The 18,458-nt window shown below is 38.1% G+C and overlaps 1 protein-coding gene across 1 annotated transcript in view; it reads right to left on the bottom strand.

Annotated features, from left to right (window-relative positions):
- The window catches only part of nav1a (neuron navigator 1a), a 138,830-nt gene that overhangs the window by 31,441 nt on the left and 88,931 nt on the right, over positions 1–18,458 (bottom strand). Inside the window, 3 exon segments of the mRNA XM_079848548.1 lie at positions 416–1,175; positions 8,939–9,236; positions 13,187–13,325. Of these exon segments, the coding sequence (XP_079704674.1) occupies positions 416–1,175; positions 8,939–9,236; positions 13,187–13,325 (1,197 nt within the window).

Genomic DNA, 18,458 nt, shown 5'->3' with positions numbered 1-18,458 from the left:
AAGGTTCATTAGTTAACATTAATTAACTACATTAGTTTACATGAACTAGAATGAACAATACTTCTACAGCATTTATTAATCTTAGTTAATATTTATTTCAACATTTATTTATTTGTTAACATTAGTTAACGCACTTGGAACTATCATGAACAAACACTGAACAGCTGTATTTGTATTAACTAACATTAACAAAGATTAATAAATACTGTAACAAATGTATTGATCACTGTTAGTTCATGTCAGTTAATACTTATTGTAACCTTATTGTAAAGTGGCATCGTTGATGAATTGTCATTTTGCTAAATTTCAAGTAGTCATTGTCAAGTTGTTTTTCCATCATTGAAAGAACGAGTGCAAACCCTGGCCAATAAGAGCGGATGTGAGGTTTAAGCTACGTGAAGGAGGGTTTTCTCACCTCTGGGAGTTGGGAGAGGGCAGCTCTGAATATTTCCCCAGGCTGGATGGTTGCCGAAGTCCCAGTAGTTTGGAAGGAGGCTCCAGCGCACTCTGTGTTGGTGTCAATGAGCCGTTCTTCAGCGATCCCCCTCCGCAACACTCAGAGTCAGACGCCACCGCCTTGGCTTTTGCCTTCTCCTTCTCACGGTCCGTCTGGTTGACTGGACCGTACCCTCCTGTACTGGCCCGATGGGAGCTCTTCCCACTGCCTGGTTCCTTCAGTCTGGACGGGGTGGGGACAGTTTTTAGACCCTGCAGACCGGCGTCCATGTTGCTGCTGACGGGGCGAGCGCCCGGCCGTCCTCCCGTCAGACTCAAGGTGCTGGACTTGGCGGGTCTTGGGAGACTCCGATACTGGATGTTGTTCCGTGCGTTCGGAGCCATGAAGCCTTGATCACAGATCGTTACATCAAGGCTGGTCTTTCGTCCTCCAACTCCACCACCAGCAGAGGGTTTCACTGGGATACCAGAGGTTTTAGGAGTTTTGTTCCCAATTGCAGAATCTCCACTAGTTGTTAGGACAGTGGCAGTGCCGGTAGTTGGAACAGTTTTCTTGTAACCAAAGGAGTTTGTGGTGCCGGCAGAGGGACGGACAAGACCGGAGGGAGGTTTCCGGTGTTCACCGCGATCTTTCCCTGCATCCGAACTGGAGCGCTGTAATCCGGATGTTTTCACCGCCATTTTGGCTTTATCCACGACTCGCTGATCATTCTTTGGAACTGCAGGCAAACACAAATCAACACAATCAGACATGAGAAGACATAATCAAGAAGAGTAATTACAAACATCAGACCAAGAGAGAAGAGATCTCATGAGATTTGCACCACTCACATTTTATTCAGATAATTAATTGAGTGAAATAATCTAGTTCACTAAATTACATCTTTGGCGCTGAGGAGATGGTGCAAAGTGTACTAGGAAAGACTTAGGAAAACTAGGAAAACTTAATTTAACACCACAATGTATGTGCAACACACACACGTGCACACACACTTTCTTGTACATCTATCTTTATGAGGACATTCATTGACACAATGCAATCTCTAGCCTCTTACCCTAACCTTACCCATCACAACTAAGTGCCTAACCCGAACCCTTACCCTAAACCTACCCTTAACCTAATTATAACCTTTTAAAACCAAGTCTTGACCCTCAAACAGGCCTTTAAAGTGCTCTCAGAAAGTGAGGACCGGCCAAAATGTCCTCACTTTACTCTCTCTGTCCTCACTCCAATGGTGTAAAACTCAAACTGGTCCTCACAAAGATAGTTGTACAAGTACACACACACACACACACACACACACACACACACACACACACACAAGCTGCTTCATTAGAATAATGCAGTACATGGATACAATCCATCACACTGCTTATGCTGCTGACTTCAATTCACTCAACTGTAACATGCCAGGCTGCTTGAATATTTAAGACGTTAACTTTAACAGAGGACCCTTGAAGTCACAGAGCTATTTAGGAAACAAAGGGAGCGGGTACGGCACAACTGTTACTGTCCTGACAACATGAAATGGGTGAATTTGCAAAGCCCACCCTGATGGCCATCTGGATCCTCTCAGAGATATTTATAAATATGCGGCAAAAACAGGGCCAATCGTGACTCGATCTCTGGACGACTGGGAAAACACACCAAACAGACTGTTCGCAAACTTGAAAATTGGCTTTACTACAACAACGCAATCCACGGTATGCGAAAAAACTTGCGAGAGTAGGTTAAACATTTAAACGGCTCAATTAGCAGACCGCACAACAAATAAAAATAGTGTAACGGTGAAATACCGCATGTCACGAGGCGCTGTAACTCACACCACTGCCACCCAGGACGACGGCCAACACAAGTAAATACAGCTGACATTAACTTGAGATGAAGATTAGATGTGAAAAGAAATATGTTGAGCTGGAATAATGTAGGCCATTAGCAGGCTATGACTGGATTAACTTCTAGCATGATTGTATCAAAGGATACAAGGGGGGGCAAGACAAATTTTTTACACGTTTGTTTAGACTGGAAGTAAACAGTAAAAGTGAGTCAGAAACAGAAAAAGAGAGAAAGTCAATGGAAACTGGAAAAATTGGACAGGGAGGGAAAAATAGCTAAGCGAAAGAGTCTGGCCATTAAGCAATCAAACTGACAGAGGAGGAATGGATATAGATGTAATTTGTCTTCCTGATACTACATCACTGTAACGGCTGGCTTGTACAACAAAATATATACTTTGCGTTGAACATGGTCTTATTATACAAGATTGTGTCTTAGAATAACAACGTGTCAGTCCAATATGGCATAATTAAGATCTATTTCCCTGACACCCAGAATTTGACTGTTATTAGCGGTGTTTGCTAATGCACAATTCATTATACTATTACTCATAATTAGGGTTCGGGATTGTAAAAAAAATCAAATAAAAATAACCCTCCTCATACTCACATGGTTTGTTGAGTAGAGGTGAGCTATTACTACTCTAAAGCACTACTCTAAAGTATCAGTTAACGCAATACTAAGACGGGACAACATTCGAATAAGAACTTACTTTGCGAATAACTTACTATGGTACTTGCTACTGCCAATACATACACGGCTGTGAGCAAGTAAGACGTGCTGCTGCTGTACAATATAGCATACATGAATTATCCACAGAAGATCTATACTAGGGCTGGGAATCACTGGGTACTTCACGATACGATACGATACATTGTTCACGATACCGATAATATCACGATATGGCGATACTGCGATAATCGATATATTATCAGTTATAACTCACAATATATCATGTTTTAAGAAATATATATATTTTTTTTTTCATTAGGAAAATGAATCTCCATTTATATTTTTGGATGAAACACAATAACAAAAACAACTGTTGTCTTATCAGTTGCAACAAAACAGTCACAGACACTATTTTTGTTTTGCTCGCAGATGATTTTTTTCACTCGGGAGAAATCGAGTGGAATCGGTTTTTATGTTGAAAGGAATGGCTACTATTCTCTGCTTTTCAACAAATAATTTGCACACACATTTATGTCATTTTTCTATCTGAAGCTTTGCCTGCATGCATGCAACATGACGGTCTCTGTGTTTAGCGCGAAAGCCCACGTGATTGCTGCCGGCGCAGGATAAAATTCATGCAGGACAGTCGTGCCGTGTACCAGCTGCTTTGACGCGATTATCAGTTAAACTGACTCGCAACGTGTGCAATATCTCACGAGTCACGACCTCCCGAGTGTCCGAACTCGCACCGTGTGCGCCCACCCTAACGGCTTTTAAGATCGATACTTGGCAAGAGCGCATCGAGAATCGATCGCGGGAGTAAATATCGCGAGATATCGCCATATCGATATTTTGGTGCACCCCTAATCTATACAGGTGGAGCTGGGGAAGGTGGAGGGTTTTTGAAAGCTCACTGCAACTGCAAATGCTGACCAAGTTGAACACGCAAGCTCATTGGCTACTGATACAACAGGAACCAATCAGCTGTGCCCTATAGGGAATAATGTGATTGCAAGCAGTTTGAGTTCAGGACCTCTCAGTTTACGCCATCTAGTTTCTTGACAGAACTTTGTATTTGTCATTGTCATGTGACCTATGGCATCAGTTGAATTTGGATACTACTCTTTTACACACTGTTTTTTGCTTACTATATAGTAGACAAAGCATTATTCAAACACAGGGAAAAGACGGGACCAGTGTTGCCACCTTGTGGACAAATTAATAAGTTCAGAAAAATTCATGTAACGTGCAAGCTAAATGTATTATTTTGTATATGTACTTTTGTATATTGAATTTGTAAAAGTATACATTAAAGTCGTGTCTTTTTTATTGATTCACTGAGAATACTCATTCAGATGTATTGACTGATTCGTTCACTTACCCTTTATGCAAGTTATGCATCTTCACACCAGTAGGTGTCATAAGTGCTCCAAATGATTCAGTAAAAAAACAACAACAGCAACAAAAAGAGTTCAATACCACCTTTTGTTCTTGTTAATTATGTATCTTCATCATCCTCTGCATCCTATACTGTCACAATTCTTCAATCTCCTTTATCACCTTGTAATCGAGACTCGTATGAAGAACCGAATTAACTACGTGCATTCAGAGCATCAGCAGATCCTCATTCATGAATGAGGCATGAACAAGTTCACAAACAAGATTCAAAACAGTGACTCGTTGAATGCAGGAGAGCAGTTGCACGCTTCACAAGTGATCCATCCACTTAAACGATTCGGTCTAAAACAGTGATGTGTGCTTAAATACGGGTCTCTTTTACCGCAGCCTATAAAATCCATGAGATCAGCTCGTGCTGCAGCAATGGGATTGATCAGGCGGAGTGAAGTCTGAGGAACGAGATCCCATAAATAAGATTGATCGGCTCATTTCTCTCCCAGTATATGAGGCTGTATTTCATACACATCTCGCATGACAGGGATATTGGTTCCCAATTATGTAACTGTATTTTTCAAATATGGAATATGTGAGATCCAATCCCAGTGGATGGTAAATCATAAAGACAACACTGAATAAAAGCTGGAACTAATTCTCTATGTTGCAACATGTGGGTATAATCATGTTTCCAGTGCCATCTCGTGCCTTCGGTCCGTCCAATCACAGCGTCTGTCCACAGGGAGAGACAGATAGCGCTGACACAGACGTTTGGCTTGCCGCTCCGTAACGTCTGCACGCTCGCTGAAAGACTAATGACTACTTTTGTGCTCCACTGTCTCTGGGACAAACCACTTCACTAAAGCATTCAGCCAGTTTTCGCAGTTCTGCTTGCATCTGGTTCATCTGACAACGTTCATTCTTTTATTCTCTCTGTCCAATCATGGCATATGCAAAAGTTTTAGATAGACAAATGTGTCAAACAAGTGTTAATACGCTGATTCTTTTAATAAATCACTCAAAAAGACTCACGGATCAGTCTCAAACTCATCATGAATCGATTCGAATCTGGCGCAGTTGCTGCATTTTGTATCGATGAACTCTTTCATAAAAGACAGGAAGTGATGCAAATATGAAGTTTATTGTAAAGATGTTTTGCTTTGGCATGATGGCAAATTATTAGGGGGAATCATGTTTTCTATCGTGTTCTGCAAACTGTTGGGATGACACCTAATTCAATTCTAATTCATAATCATAACCTACAGCAGCAAGAATAACACGATGTCACACTGCAAGTAAAAACCAGCTATTAGAATAAAATATCGCTCTAAAACAGAACAAGCTTTTACATTTTTTGGTAGGCCACTCTAGAAAACGGATTGCTTGTAGTAGCTGACATGACAGCTTCACTGAAACGGTGTAATTTGGGGAGAAAACATCTAAAGTGTGTTTTCTGAATAAAGCAGATCGAGTTTCGCAGTTCACTGGGTGCAATTGCTTAAATTTCATCAGTCTGTCATTCATCCTCTTCTGTGCGTTTGAAAGCTGGACCGCATTGGACGCCGCATGAATGGCAGACATATGCGCGAGTGTTGACGTGCTGGCTACGTGTCAACACACACTGACTGAATGAAAGACTAAACATGGCTGCCTTTCATTAAAGTGACATCATGACGTGCTTCGTGTTTCTTTTGGGATAAATGGGTTTATTTTCCAACACGTACAGTACAGCATCCAGATGGTCTCTTTCAGGTCCAGCTGCATAAACGCTGTGTTCCCCACTGTGTCTCTCGCTTTATTGTAAATGGCAAACGGACCCCCGCAAGGTGGCATTAAACGCACAATGGAAAAAAGAAAAATCAACTGGTTTCATGAAGCTCTTTTGATGTAATGCATTAACTCTAAAGATTACTAAAATATCACAAAGATTTGCTAAAGATTACATTTAACAATGTTATTATTAGTATTTTTAAAAATTATTTTTAAATCTAAATCTATCTATCTATCTATATAACATCTGTCTGTCTGTCTGTCTGTCTGTCTGTCTGTCTGTCTGTCTATCTATCTATCTAACATCTGTCTGTCTATCTATCTATCTATCTATCTATCTATCTATCTATCTATCTATCTATCTATCTATCTATCTATCTATCTAACGTCTGTCTGTCTGTCTATCTATCTATCTATCTATCTATCTAACATCTGTCTATCTATCTATCTATCTATCTAACGTCTGTCTGTCTGTCTGTCTGTCTGTCTGTCTGTCTGTCTGTCTATCTATCTATCTATCTATCTATCTATATATATATATATCTAACATCTGTCTGTCTGTCTATCTTTCTATCTATCTATCTATCTATCTATATATATATATCTAACATCTGTCTGTCTATCTATCTATCTATCTATCTATCTATCTATCTATCTATCTATCTAACGTCTGTCTATCTATCTATCTATCTATCTATCTATCTATCTATCTATCTATCTATCTATCTATCTATCTATCTAACGTCTGTCTGTCTGTCTGTCTGTCTGTCTGTCTATCTATCTATCTATCTATCTAACGTCTATCTATCTATCTATCTATCTATCTATCTATCTATCTATCTATCTATCTATCTATCTATCTATCTATCTATCGATCTAACGTCTGTCTGTCTGTCTGTCTGTCTGTCTGTCTGTCTGTCTGTCTATCTATCTATCTATCTATCTAACATCTGTCTGTCTGTCTATCTGTCTGTCTGTCTGTCTGTCTATCTATCTATCTATCTAGTCTGTCTATCTGTCTGTCTATCTAACATCTGTCTGTCTGTCTGTCTGTCTGTCTGTCTATCTATCTATTTATCTATCTGTCTGTATGTCTGTCTGTCTGTCTATCTATCTATCTATCTATCTATCTATCTATCTATCTATCTATCTAACATCTGTCTGTCTGTCTATCTGTCTATCTATCTATCTATCTATCTAGTCTGTATATCTGTCTATCTAACATCTGTCTGTCTGTCTATCTATCTATCTATCTATCTATCTATCTATCTATCTATCTATCTATCTATCTATCGTCTGTCTGTCTGTCTGTCTGTCTGTCTGTCTGTCTGTCTGTCTGTCTATCTATCTATCTATCTATCTATCTATCTATCTATCTATCTATCTGTCTGTCTGTCTGTCTGTCTGTCTGTCTGTCTCTGTCTATCTATCTATCTATCTATCTATCTATCTATCTATCTATCTATCTGTCTGTCTGTCTGTCTGTCTGTCTGTCTATCAGTCTGTCTATCTGTCTGTCTATCTATCTATCTATCTATCTATCTCTCTCTCTCTCTCTCTCTCTCTCTCTCCCTCTCTCTCTTTTTATCTATCTATCTATCTATCTCTAGGTGCAAAGTGGCATTAAATGTCCGAGAAAAAAATCAACTGGTTTCTTGTATCTCTTTTGATTTAAAGCATTAAATCTGTGGTTGTAAACTGCAAAGGCGACTTAACTGGGTGTTAACCAATCCAAGAGGGTGATGCATTCACAAGAAGAGGAATACTGGGTGGTGTTGGGTGATTTAGGGTTTCAAGAGCTGTTACATGTCCCTACCCAACCCCCCTGCCCGGGTGGAGGACAACAGCTGGCGAGACCTGGTGCCAACCCTCCACTCCAGCACTGAGACGAACAGGGCGTCTTTCTCTCTTTCTGTTTCTCCCCATGCCAGCGGCAGAATCAGGCTTTGTTGGAGCTCTGCATTGGATCTAATGATCCAGCACTAACTGCCATCAACTGATTTTGCCATTGAGACAGAGGGCTGCATTCAATGATGAAGCAGATAAGAAGAGTGCCTTTGTTTCTAGATGAGGTCAAAGCCATTGGTACTGGACTCTGTAATCACTTCACGGTTTGTTGACTCAAAGGTCACCTAATACTCTCAAACGATAACTTTAAATCACCAAAGAGATTACTTTAATATCTTGATTGTTTTGTCTAGACCACAATGAAATTACATGGAGAGCAAATTTTAGACCTTTTGAGACTGAGCTTCAAATTAGAAATAAAAAATAATAATTTCAAATCAAAAGTGTGAGTGTTATATCTTGAGTGTTATATTAAAATTCTGCATGATATGCTGATCATTATTTTCATGTTATGGCTGATAAATTCTATTAAATATTTGATATAAAAATTCCTTATTATTTTGTCTAAATAAATAAAAAACTATACACCGAATGCAAGGATCAATCATAAAATTAATGAAAAATGCATATCCATTTAGAAAAAAAAAAATATATATATATTTTTTAATTATTAGTGCTTTTAAATATTAATAATAATGTTTTTAAATTATATTGTTTTTAAATATTAAATAAAAAAAGCTGGTGAGATATATAGCCTATTGCATCCCTATCCGATACCAAGAGACATATATGCATTAATTTTATTGCAATATGTGACCTGTTTGTTCGTTCGTTGGCTGTGTTTGGGAAGATTTAGCGGCTGGAACATCAGGAATGATGGTAATCTGAAGACATGTGTTACATGTTTTAGGGTGTCTTTCCATACCATCAGCTGTATGTGTGTCAGTGTGTGAGATCACTAACCTCCTGGCACTTTGAGCATGCTCTGTGAGGTGTGCGAGATGGGTGAGGTCACTCCTACAGGAGGGTTTCGGCTCTTCTTCAGTCCGCTGGGCGGGTGGCCGAGCGTCTGCGGTTTCCTCAGTTCACCCTTGACTGCTGCGTCATCCTGCGATCTGCTCTTTTTCCACTTGCTGGATGACTCGGCCTTAAGGCTGCCCGTTTCGTATACTCCCTCGTTCCGGCATTGAGCCTTCCCCTCCTCGCTGTACCAGGAGAGGCCGCTTTCAACCAGCGAGCGTTTCTCTGCATCAGTGCGCAGCTGTGGGGAGAGTCAATGTTAAAGGGATATTTCACCGCTGGAAAGATGAATGTGTATTTAAATTGGGTCATTTATGTAGTAGAAATGGGAATTATTTTAGAAGTTGGTGCCTTCTATGCATAGAGAAAATGTATTTTTGGCTCATGTGGATGAAAGACAACAACTCCCAGAATGCACTTGCTTCGCTGCCCTACGAGGCCACTCCCAAGCCACGCCTACCGGTTACAGAGGGCAGTATCGGAAGAAATGATACAACTAGGCTACTAGTCGACTCGAAACTGAAAAGACGCCGTTTAATCGTGAGATCCCCCTATGGGCGGGTTGAAGACATGCGGAACTAGCTCCCCCTACTGGCTGTAGTCTCTCGCCTCTGGACAAAAAAGCCTCAGATGACGCAAAATGACGATTTTTGCGTCATCAGAGTTTTTTTTCCAGACACGCAATACAGAAATATCTCGTCTCAGGGGGACATGAGGCTAACACATGTTATATAATGAACCTTATTGTAAAGTGTTAGCATATTTGTTGTTTTTTGCGGGGAAAAAATCTTTATTAACATTATAAGTGATCCTCAAGGAACATATACTTAATTTTTAAAAAACTTAATTTTTTTAGTTTTGTGTGTTTATTTGTCAAAAAAAAGTAGTTTAACATAATATAGTACTCTAAAACCAGCACACGACGAGGGGGGAAGAAACAGTATTTTAACGTCAGTTCAAAACACCAAACATGGAAGTTCTGTTTCAGAGTCCATTTCTGCTTTATGAGATGCACTGTGGTCACATTCCAACACGAGCCGTGAAGAGAAGAAGAGAAGTAACACACGCTGACACACATCAGAACATCAGAGCAGTGTTTCCACGGCAGTCTGTTTACTTTTGGCTCTATCTTTCTGCTTCTCATTGTCACTGGTTTACTTGATTTTATACATAAAGGTGTGAGCGTTATATCAGCACATACATTTGTAACTTTTCATTTTAAACTTGATTTGCATTAAATGATCAGATTTCCAGGGTTTTCAATCAGCAATACCACAGTGAACGGGAAAATAAATTTGGATATGTATTTTATACTATTATTTTTTAGCATTTTTTAGTCAGGCAATGCAGAAGTGAAACCAACATGGTAAAAGTAAAGGCTAGTTAACTGGTAACACTTCAAATAAATTCAAGTACTCTTCAAAAGTTTGTATATTTATATATATTTTTAGAGAAGACTTCTCACTAAGGCTGCATTTATTGCATGAACAATAAACTAAAAATACAGTAATATTGTGAAATATTATTACAGTTTTAAAGAACTGTTTTATATTGTGTTATATTTTAAAGTGTAATTTATGTGTGTGATCAAAGCTGAATTTTCAGCATCATTACTCCAGTCTTCAGTGTCACATGATCCTTCAGAAATCATTCTGATATGATGATTTGATGCTCAAGAAAAATGTATTGTTGAAAACATTTGCGCTGCTTCATATTTTTCTGTGAAAACGTATTTTTCAGGATTCTTTGATGAATAGAATTTGACATTATAAATGTCAATGTTAAAACATTATAAATGTCTTTACTGTCTCTTTTGATGAATTTTATGCGAATTATCTTGCTGAATAAAAGTATTAATTTCTTAAAAAAAAAAAAAATACTGAACCCAAACTTTTGAATGGTATAGGATATGAAAAGTTGTGTGATATTACGCATTATATAATGTGATAATGTTTAATATTTCCGTTTAAAATGATCATAAAGTGTTGCCAAGAAAATCTAGATTTTATATTGGGGGTCTATATATTATATTACATTATAGCAATGAGATTTATGAAAGAATTACAACCTTTAAGACTGTTGTATTATCTGCCAAACAATAAAGTAATAAAACCACGAAGACACTTAACAAGACTTAACAACTCCTTAACTTCGTGAAATTGATTTGTAATTTAAAGTGAGAGGAGTGAGTCTGACCATGTTCCCAGGTTTAATGGACCGTGTCCGGCTTAAGGAGAAGCTCAGTGGAGGGGCATACCTGCTTTATTAAATGTAAATAAGCCTTTGTGAAAGGTTGATGTCATTTGAGGAATGTCTGCTCCCTTCTTAGGAATTATGGGCTACGGGCAAGCTCACATACTTGACCAATTAAACCTGTCTGAACTTCGATGTTTGTATAACTGTGATGTTGACATGTCATTTCCTTCTTCTGGCAAAGACAGCCGTGTGGGTCAGATCAAGAAAGAAGCCGAGGACTGTTCCTCATGAGTACAATAAACTGAAGAGGAGGGGAAAGTCTGAGGGGGGTGTAGAAGAACATTGAGATCTGTTTGATGGAGAAGATTTTGAAAGGGTCCAGCAAAGTTTAAGTTTAGAACGGGATGAGAGCGACACCGTCCTTACAGTTTACACTGCTTATCTGACTGCTTTCTATAGTATAGAAGATAGTGTCTTTATGTAAAAAGAATTTTGATTCATTATGCCTTTTTGTCTTAAAAGTAAAGCGTATAATTTCTGCTTTCAGCTCTATGGTCCACATATTTTCCGGAAACTCTAGGAAATATATAACAGTTCAAAAGTTTGGGGTCAGGGTTGTTGTTTTAAGAAATTAATACTTGTATTCAGATTCAAATTGATCAAATAAATGCTGTTATGTTCTTTTGAACTTTATATATCAGATAATATATCAGAAAATCTTGAAAAAATGTTTTACAATTTCCACAAAAATATGATGCAGTGCGACTGTTTTCAACATTGATAATACTAATAAATGTTTTTTGAGAATCAAATCAGCATTTTAGAATGATTTCTGAAAAAATCATTGGAAATTATGATGCTGAAAATTGTGCTTTGGTCGAAGGAATAAATTGCATTTTAAAATATATTACAATAGAGAACAGTTATTTTAAATTGTATTAATATTTCACAATATTACTGTTTTTACTGTATTTTTTTTATCAAATAAATGCAACTTTGGTGAGCAGAAGAGACTTACAGTCAGACAGACACCAAAATTTTGAAAGGTATAATATATATTTTTCTATATTTTAGAATCGACGTGCACTGTAGCAAAGTCCTTTTAAGACAAGTCATTTCACTCGGCGGCCATCTTTGAAACAACTTTTTGAATGGGGAAACTTCAAATTCTCCAAAACGGTTCGTCATATGATTAAATTTCACATTTGAAATCACCAATGAAATCTGACAACAACTGTCTCATAAATTTTGTTTCTAAACGCTTCAATCGTGATAGAAAACGGCATTTTTCAAGCTGGATCAAGCTAATGCTCGTCTTGTGTTATTCTATAGTCTTTGACTGTACCTCATAGCTTCTCATAAGTCCCCTCAAAAAGAAACAATATTCACGTTTGAATCGACATATAGATTTCTTTTTTGTGTGAACTATTCTTTTAAACATGGTGTCTGATCTGACCAACGTAATGACATTTAAAATGAAAACAGTCACTGTGGCACTGTGTAACAGTAATAATGTGGTCAAATGTTTCTCAAAGCGCCAAGAAACAGTGATTTTAGGTTGCCTGAATGGCTGAAACTAAACCAGTAAGCAGTGTGGTCTTCAACAAATCGTAACCAACACAAACACACATTCACACACAGAGGATTGAGTGCATAACACTACATGGGAGTTCATCATTGAGAACGAAACCAGAAACTCCCTGAAGACTTCTTGGCCAGGGAAGAGTCGCATCAGTGTGTTTGGGTGGGATAAACTGTGTTGTCTGTGCTATGTAGTGCTAGATTTCAGATGAGTATTGACTGAGTCAGTGTGCACTCCTTCCCTCTAAAGCGGTTAGCGGTTTGTAACACATTCATCCCATTAGCAGTAAGTACTGTGTGCTCAGGCTCGACTGATCCAGTATCGTGTGTCAGAAATTAGCCAAAACTGACAAACATTGAAGCACAAACGCAGACTGTGAGAGCAATATTTCAATCCAATAAGAAGTGAATTACCACAATGGCAGAGTTTCGGCGGGAGCCAATGGGAGTAGTTGGCAGGGAGTTGAGGGAGGAGCCTGCGTTGAACTCTTCTGAGCTGAGGTTATCTGAACCGTCACTCAAACCGCTGCTGATGGAGCTGCTTTCATCCCAACTGCAAAAAAAAAACATAAGAAATACCATCACTGTACTGATCCAGGTCATAATTAGGTCATGATTAATTATTAATGTCGTATGCAAAGCAGTTAAATTATTAATTAACTGCTTAATAGAAACTTATCTTAGAAAACATTTTTTTCTTGCTCTTTTAGAAGAAATACTATGTAGAACATTGATCTACACAACCCTCACCAGTCCATCTAGACTATTTATGAAAACTAAAGTGCAAAAACAAATCATTATGATAATGACAACTATCACAATCGTGTGCACATTACCATAACTGTGCACGTTTACATATCATTAGGTATTTAGTATTTAACTATTTAGGATTCAACAGCTCTGCCTGCCATGTGAACTACGCCACTACACGCATGTCAGCCAATCATAACAGAGGTCATTTACATAGAGGTCTTAAAGAGACAGTGTGAAAAACAGACATGATAATTCAAATAGAGGACAGAAAATGGTCATGAAATATAAATCATGCCTGGTTTTGTTGAGATTAATACTAACTACCAGGGCTTGACATTAACACCCGCCAAATGCATGTGTATTTCAGCAGTGGCGTGTAACGCATTCACTTTGGCGGGTTGAATTTTATAAATAATTTACATTTTTCAATTGTAGTCTGTAGGCATCTGAAATAATAAGCTAACTGCAATTAAGTCTAGTCAAAAATAGATTTTTCGATACATATCGATCCTGAAATATCTGAAATGCTTCCAATACCCCACATAATAGATAGACGATACCCGCTGCACTTTCTTACAATCTCTCCGACAGCGAGTTACACGCAAACCCGCCTCCCCTCACTCACTCGTTTCATTTGCTACGGATAAATATTGTTGGTGTTACACAGGGCTTGGATTTCGGCGTGGGGTTGCACGTTTTGCGCATAATTTTACTCCTTCCTGCAGATTTGCACTGCTTATTGTGCTTAAACAGTCAAATACACAGAAAATAATGTCAAAATGCCGGTCTCTTGGCAAATATTCACGTTAACACAGTCAGTTGTTTTAAAAAAACATAAACAGAGAAAGAAAATGCATGTGTAACAGTATAATGGATCTGTGCGTCAGGTTTTATAGTGACAGCAGCATAATACACCTGCAGGCAAATTATGAGATAAGATTAAAAATATCTATATGGCAGTTTTCCCCCATGGTATCGATGTCAAAATTGTGGCCAGTGAAAACGCTAAATGGCTATTAACTTTGGAAAACCACTAGCCACAGTGGCTGGTGAGCAAAAAAAGGTAATGTCAAGCCCTGTTAACTACCCTTATAAGTGGCTTTCAGGGAAAAAATTATAATGTGAATAAGCAGATTATTAATAAGACAGAGTTTGATTCAGGCATGGTGATCTCACACTGATACATCTCAATGACCATGTTTACATGCACATGAATATTCTTATGTTAATCAGAATTTGGTCATATTCTGATTATGTATGTATCATGTAAACACATTAACCTGATTAAGCCAATATTCCAGTTTCAGAGTAAGACATCTGGCATATGTCTGTATTAATTTGAATCCTTTGTAATGTAAACACCTTTTTCACATAATCTACTGTAACTGAAATACTCATTTATATCTGTGCACATCCAAATGAAAGTAATTCTGGGTGTTACTGAGTTTCAAAAGCTAAGCGACGGAAGCAACACATTCTTGAAGAGAGGACAGATTATGTTTTTGCATACATTAAAATAAAGCACTTTCATCGCTCTCCGGAATGATTATGAATTAAACAGTAGATTATTTCTTCAATTTATCTGAAATATGATGATTGCTAGGCATAAAGGTATTTTCCAGTATATATGGGGCCTACTGACACCTATTTTGCGAATAAAGGCCATGATCTGAAAATGATGTGTATGTGCACATGTAAGTGGCACCACTTGCTATGAGCACAGAGTAGGAGATGATCCACATTCCTACATATGATCCATATTCCTTTCAGAGTAACTTAACACGTTGGATGTTTTTCATACTTTAAATGTATTTCAGAATCTCATCAAACATTCACAAGGATATCTGGTTTTGTCTGATCCTGGTGTATCAGGAAGCAAATGCTCCAGAATGGAAGGTGCCTTTGAGATAAGACCGCATCTTGTCACGCAGGATCTGATAAACCCTGAGAAAGTGATAAGGCCATCCTCACATCACTGAGCAAATATGCTAAAAAAAGACAGCTGAAGCCCTTCCAGTCAGAAGCAACAATTGATAAGCTTGTTGTGTCACAAAGGAACCTGAACGGCTCCTAGAAGATAAAATGTGAGTTATGTAACTGCTGTCTTTATATAAGAACAAGAAACACAATCACAGGGGCTTCTCATCTTTCAGAGTCTGTCTGAAACAGCTGACTTAGGGATGGCATTTCTTCATTTTGCAATGTTCCCTTACAACTAATTCACTGCTGGTTCCCTTGAATTTTTGAATTTAATAGAAAGACATATGGCCCCATCAAAGTGTTTAATGTTGTTTAAGGTCTAACATGACGACAGTATTGCATGCGTTTGAAAATAAGACTCAGACAAATATTTTCTATTAATATTACATCTCTTAAAGGTGAACTAAGTAACTTTTTTTCCTTAACCGAACAGCTTCGGAGTCATTGGAATAGTTATATGACTTTTTTCGGGTTGAATGGTGGTCATCTCGCACCCCCCAAGCGCCTGTGAGCCGAAAAACCACCCTTGCAACTTTGGGCCAGCGGGCCAAATATTGTCAAATATCTATTCCGAAGCTGTAGGGGGAGCTCTATAGAGAAACCTGCGAGCAAAAAGCGAGAATACAGCGAAGAAATTCCCAAAACTGCATAGCCCTGTTTTAAAATCTGTAAAGCAAAACACGAAAAAAAAAAAAAAAAAAAAAAAACCTGAAAGAAAAAAAGTAAAGCAAAGCAAAAACAAGCAAAGCACAAACCAAAAAACAAGCAAAGCAAAAAAAAAAAAAAAAAAAAAAGAGAAAAAAAAAAAAAAAAACACAAAACAAAAACAAAGCAAAGCTAAAAAACAAAAAAGAGAAACGAGAAAAGCACAAAGCAAAGCAAAACACAAAACAAAAACCAAGCAAAGCAAATAAAACACAAAAACATAAAACAAAACTAAAATATAAAAACTAAAACTAAAATAACCTTTGAAAGCTGAAGTTAAACAAAAAAAAAAAAAGTCGAATTATTCCAGACAATTTGTCAGTGGCTTTGATACGTCATAATGGCCTTTGAACCTCATCCACAAAACACAATACAGTTTCCACACTTTCCCTCCATTTCCACGTCCAGTCTTCATTTTCCAGATGCTTTAAATTCCTCAGATGTCCCAGTGACACCTAAAGACTGGATTAAGTAGCGGCACATTCTGAGAAGTCTGTCATTATAAGATATCCAAGCACGTTGAGCTGTTTTGTGAGACGGCCAGCCCCGAGGTGAAACACTGATGCTCTCTTTATGAGCGATAATGATCAGGGTTCAGGTTTCAGGGCTGTTTGAAACACCTCAAGCGACAAGCTCTGTGTTTACCCTCAAAATACTCATCTCCTGAGATGACAGCAGTGTGTCATGATGGTTGAACTGGATGTCGTGTTTACCTCTACAGCTGGGAATATTTGTGAGATGCGACGTCTCATTTGGCAGCTGGTTTTTTTTTTTTTTTTTTTTTTTTGCTTTGATGCACTGCAAGGGTGCCATATGTGCAACTTAAAACACTACAATCTTTCTGCAAACCTGTCAACTCGACAGCTATGATGTATGAGTTGAATCACAGGGAACATCTCATCTGTGTGATCTAGATTTATTTTACGAAGGTGTCACTTTAAAGAGCCTCCCTGCAGAATTTCTGCCGCAGGTAATGTGGAAAAGGAGGGCGAGGAGACCTTGAAAAGCTCGGATTTACCTACAGCATCCCACAGTCGCAGGGCTCTCTTCAAAGGCATGCCAAAGACACCATGCGGTTTTCGATAAACCAGACTAAAACTGTTTGTTTGATGTTGTTCTGTGGAAGGGGAAAATGTAGATAAGCACAGCGACCTATTGGAGATGCTGTGTTCCCCTGGCCAGCCCTGTTCATGGTGTCATTGGATGTGAATTTGTTTTGTTTTTTTGTTTTTTTTTTAAACCAGATGGACCTCATAGGGCTTGAGTTCAGGTGAAAAAAAGCTAATGAGAAGCAGAAGTGGCTTAAAAAGCACTGATAACACAAAATACTGTAACCTCAGATTAAAGGATTATAAAAAGGCTAATGGAGCACAGGATTCCTATTTAGCTTTAAAGTCAACACGAAACTGCGTTCACAAACTATTTACTTCCATGATGTGATGCATGTCTGAGTGAGGTGTAAGATTATTCAAAATATGCCTAGGTAAATTTGTATTTCTTTAAAAGTATTTTTTTTTTTTTTTTACCATCATAGTGAGATATATAGTGATATATAGTGAATCAACATACACATCCAGTACACATATTTAGAAAACAAAACAAACTGAATTCTGTCTGTAAAAAACGAGAAAGAAATGTGCAAGCGCAGTTGTTCTCAAAGCTAAATAAAAAGACAGTCAAATAGACAGACACCGCTGAGCTAATTACGCTAGTGCTGTTAGAGCCATCTTTCTCCAACTGAAGCGCACTCCTCTATCTGTCCTCCCTTCCCAGAACAGGGCTCTCAAAAAACACAATAACATTGTGTCAAGGCTGCGCCATAATTGCAGAGAGCCCGAGCCCCGCCAGCTAGGAAAAAAAAAAAAAAAAAACACGAAAAAAAAAAAAAAAACCGAGAGTGATTTGAAGATAAAGCGTCCTCCTACCCATTCCCCTCCACCTTACACCAAACATTAACTTTAATTGCATGGATGCAAGGCAAGCAGATAACAGCAATAGTGTGTTTCTAAAGAAGGTATCCAAGTGCTATTCAAATGCAATTTGGGGGTTTAGGGGTAGTAAGAATGAGTTTTCTCATGGCATCTGTCCACACTTACATCAAATACAAAAAGTACACATGGACAACACAAATGGACAACAATGAACAGTCTATACTTGGTGTTTTTTATGTGGTGTTCCTCAGGTGTATATCTTGGGTCCTCAACTATTTTCAAATTACACAATTTAAATCCCAAAAAAGCTATAGATT

Source organism: Squalius cephalus (genome assembly GCF_949319135.1).
Source record: "Squalius cephalus genome assembly, chromosome: 18".
NCBI classification, from domain to species: Eukaryota; Metazoa; Chordata; class Actinopteri; order Cypriniformes; family Leuciscidae; genus Squalius; species Squalius cephalus.
This window is presented reverse-complemented; position numbering and strand designations above follow the sequence as displayed.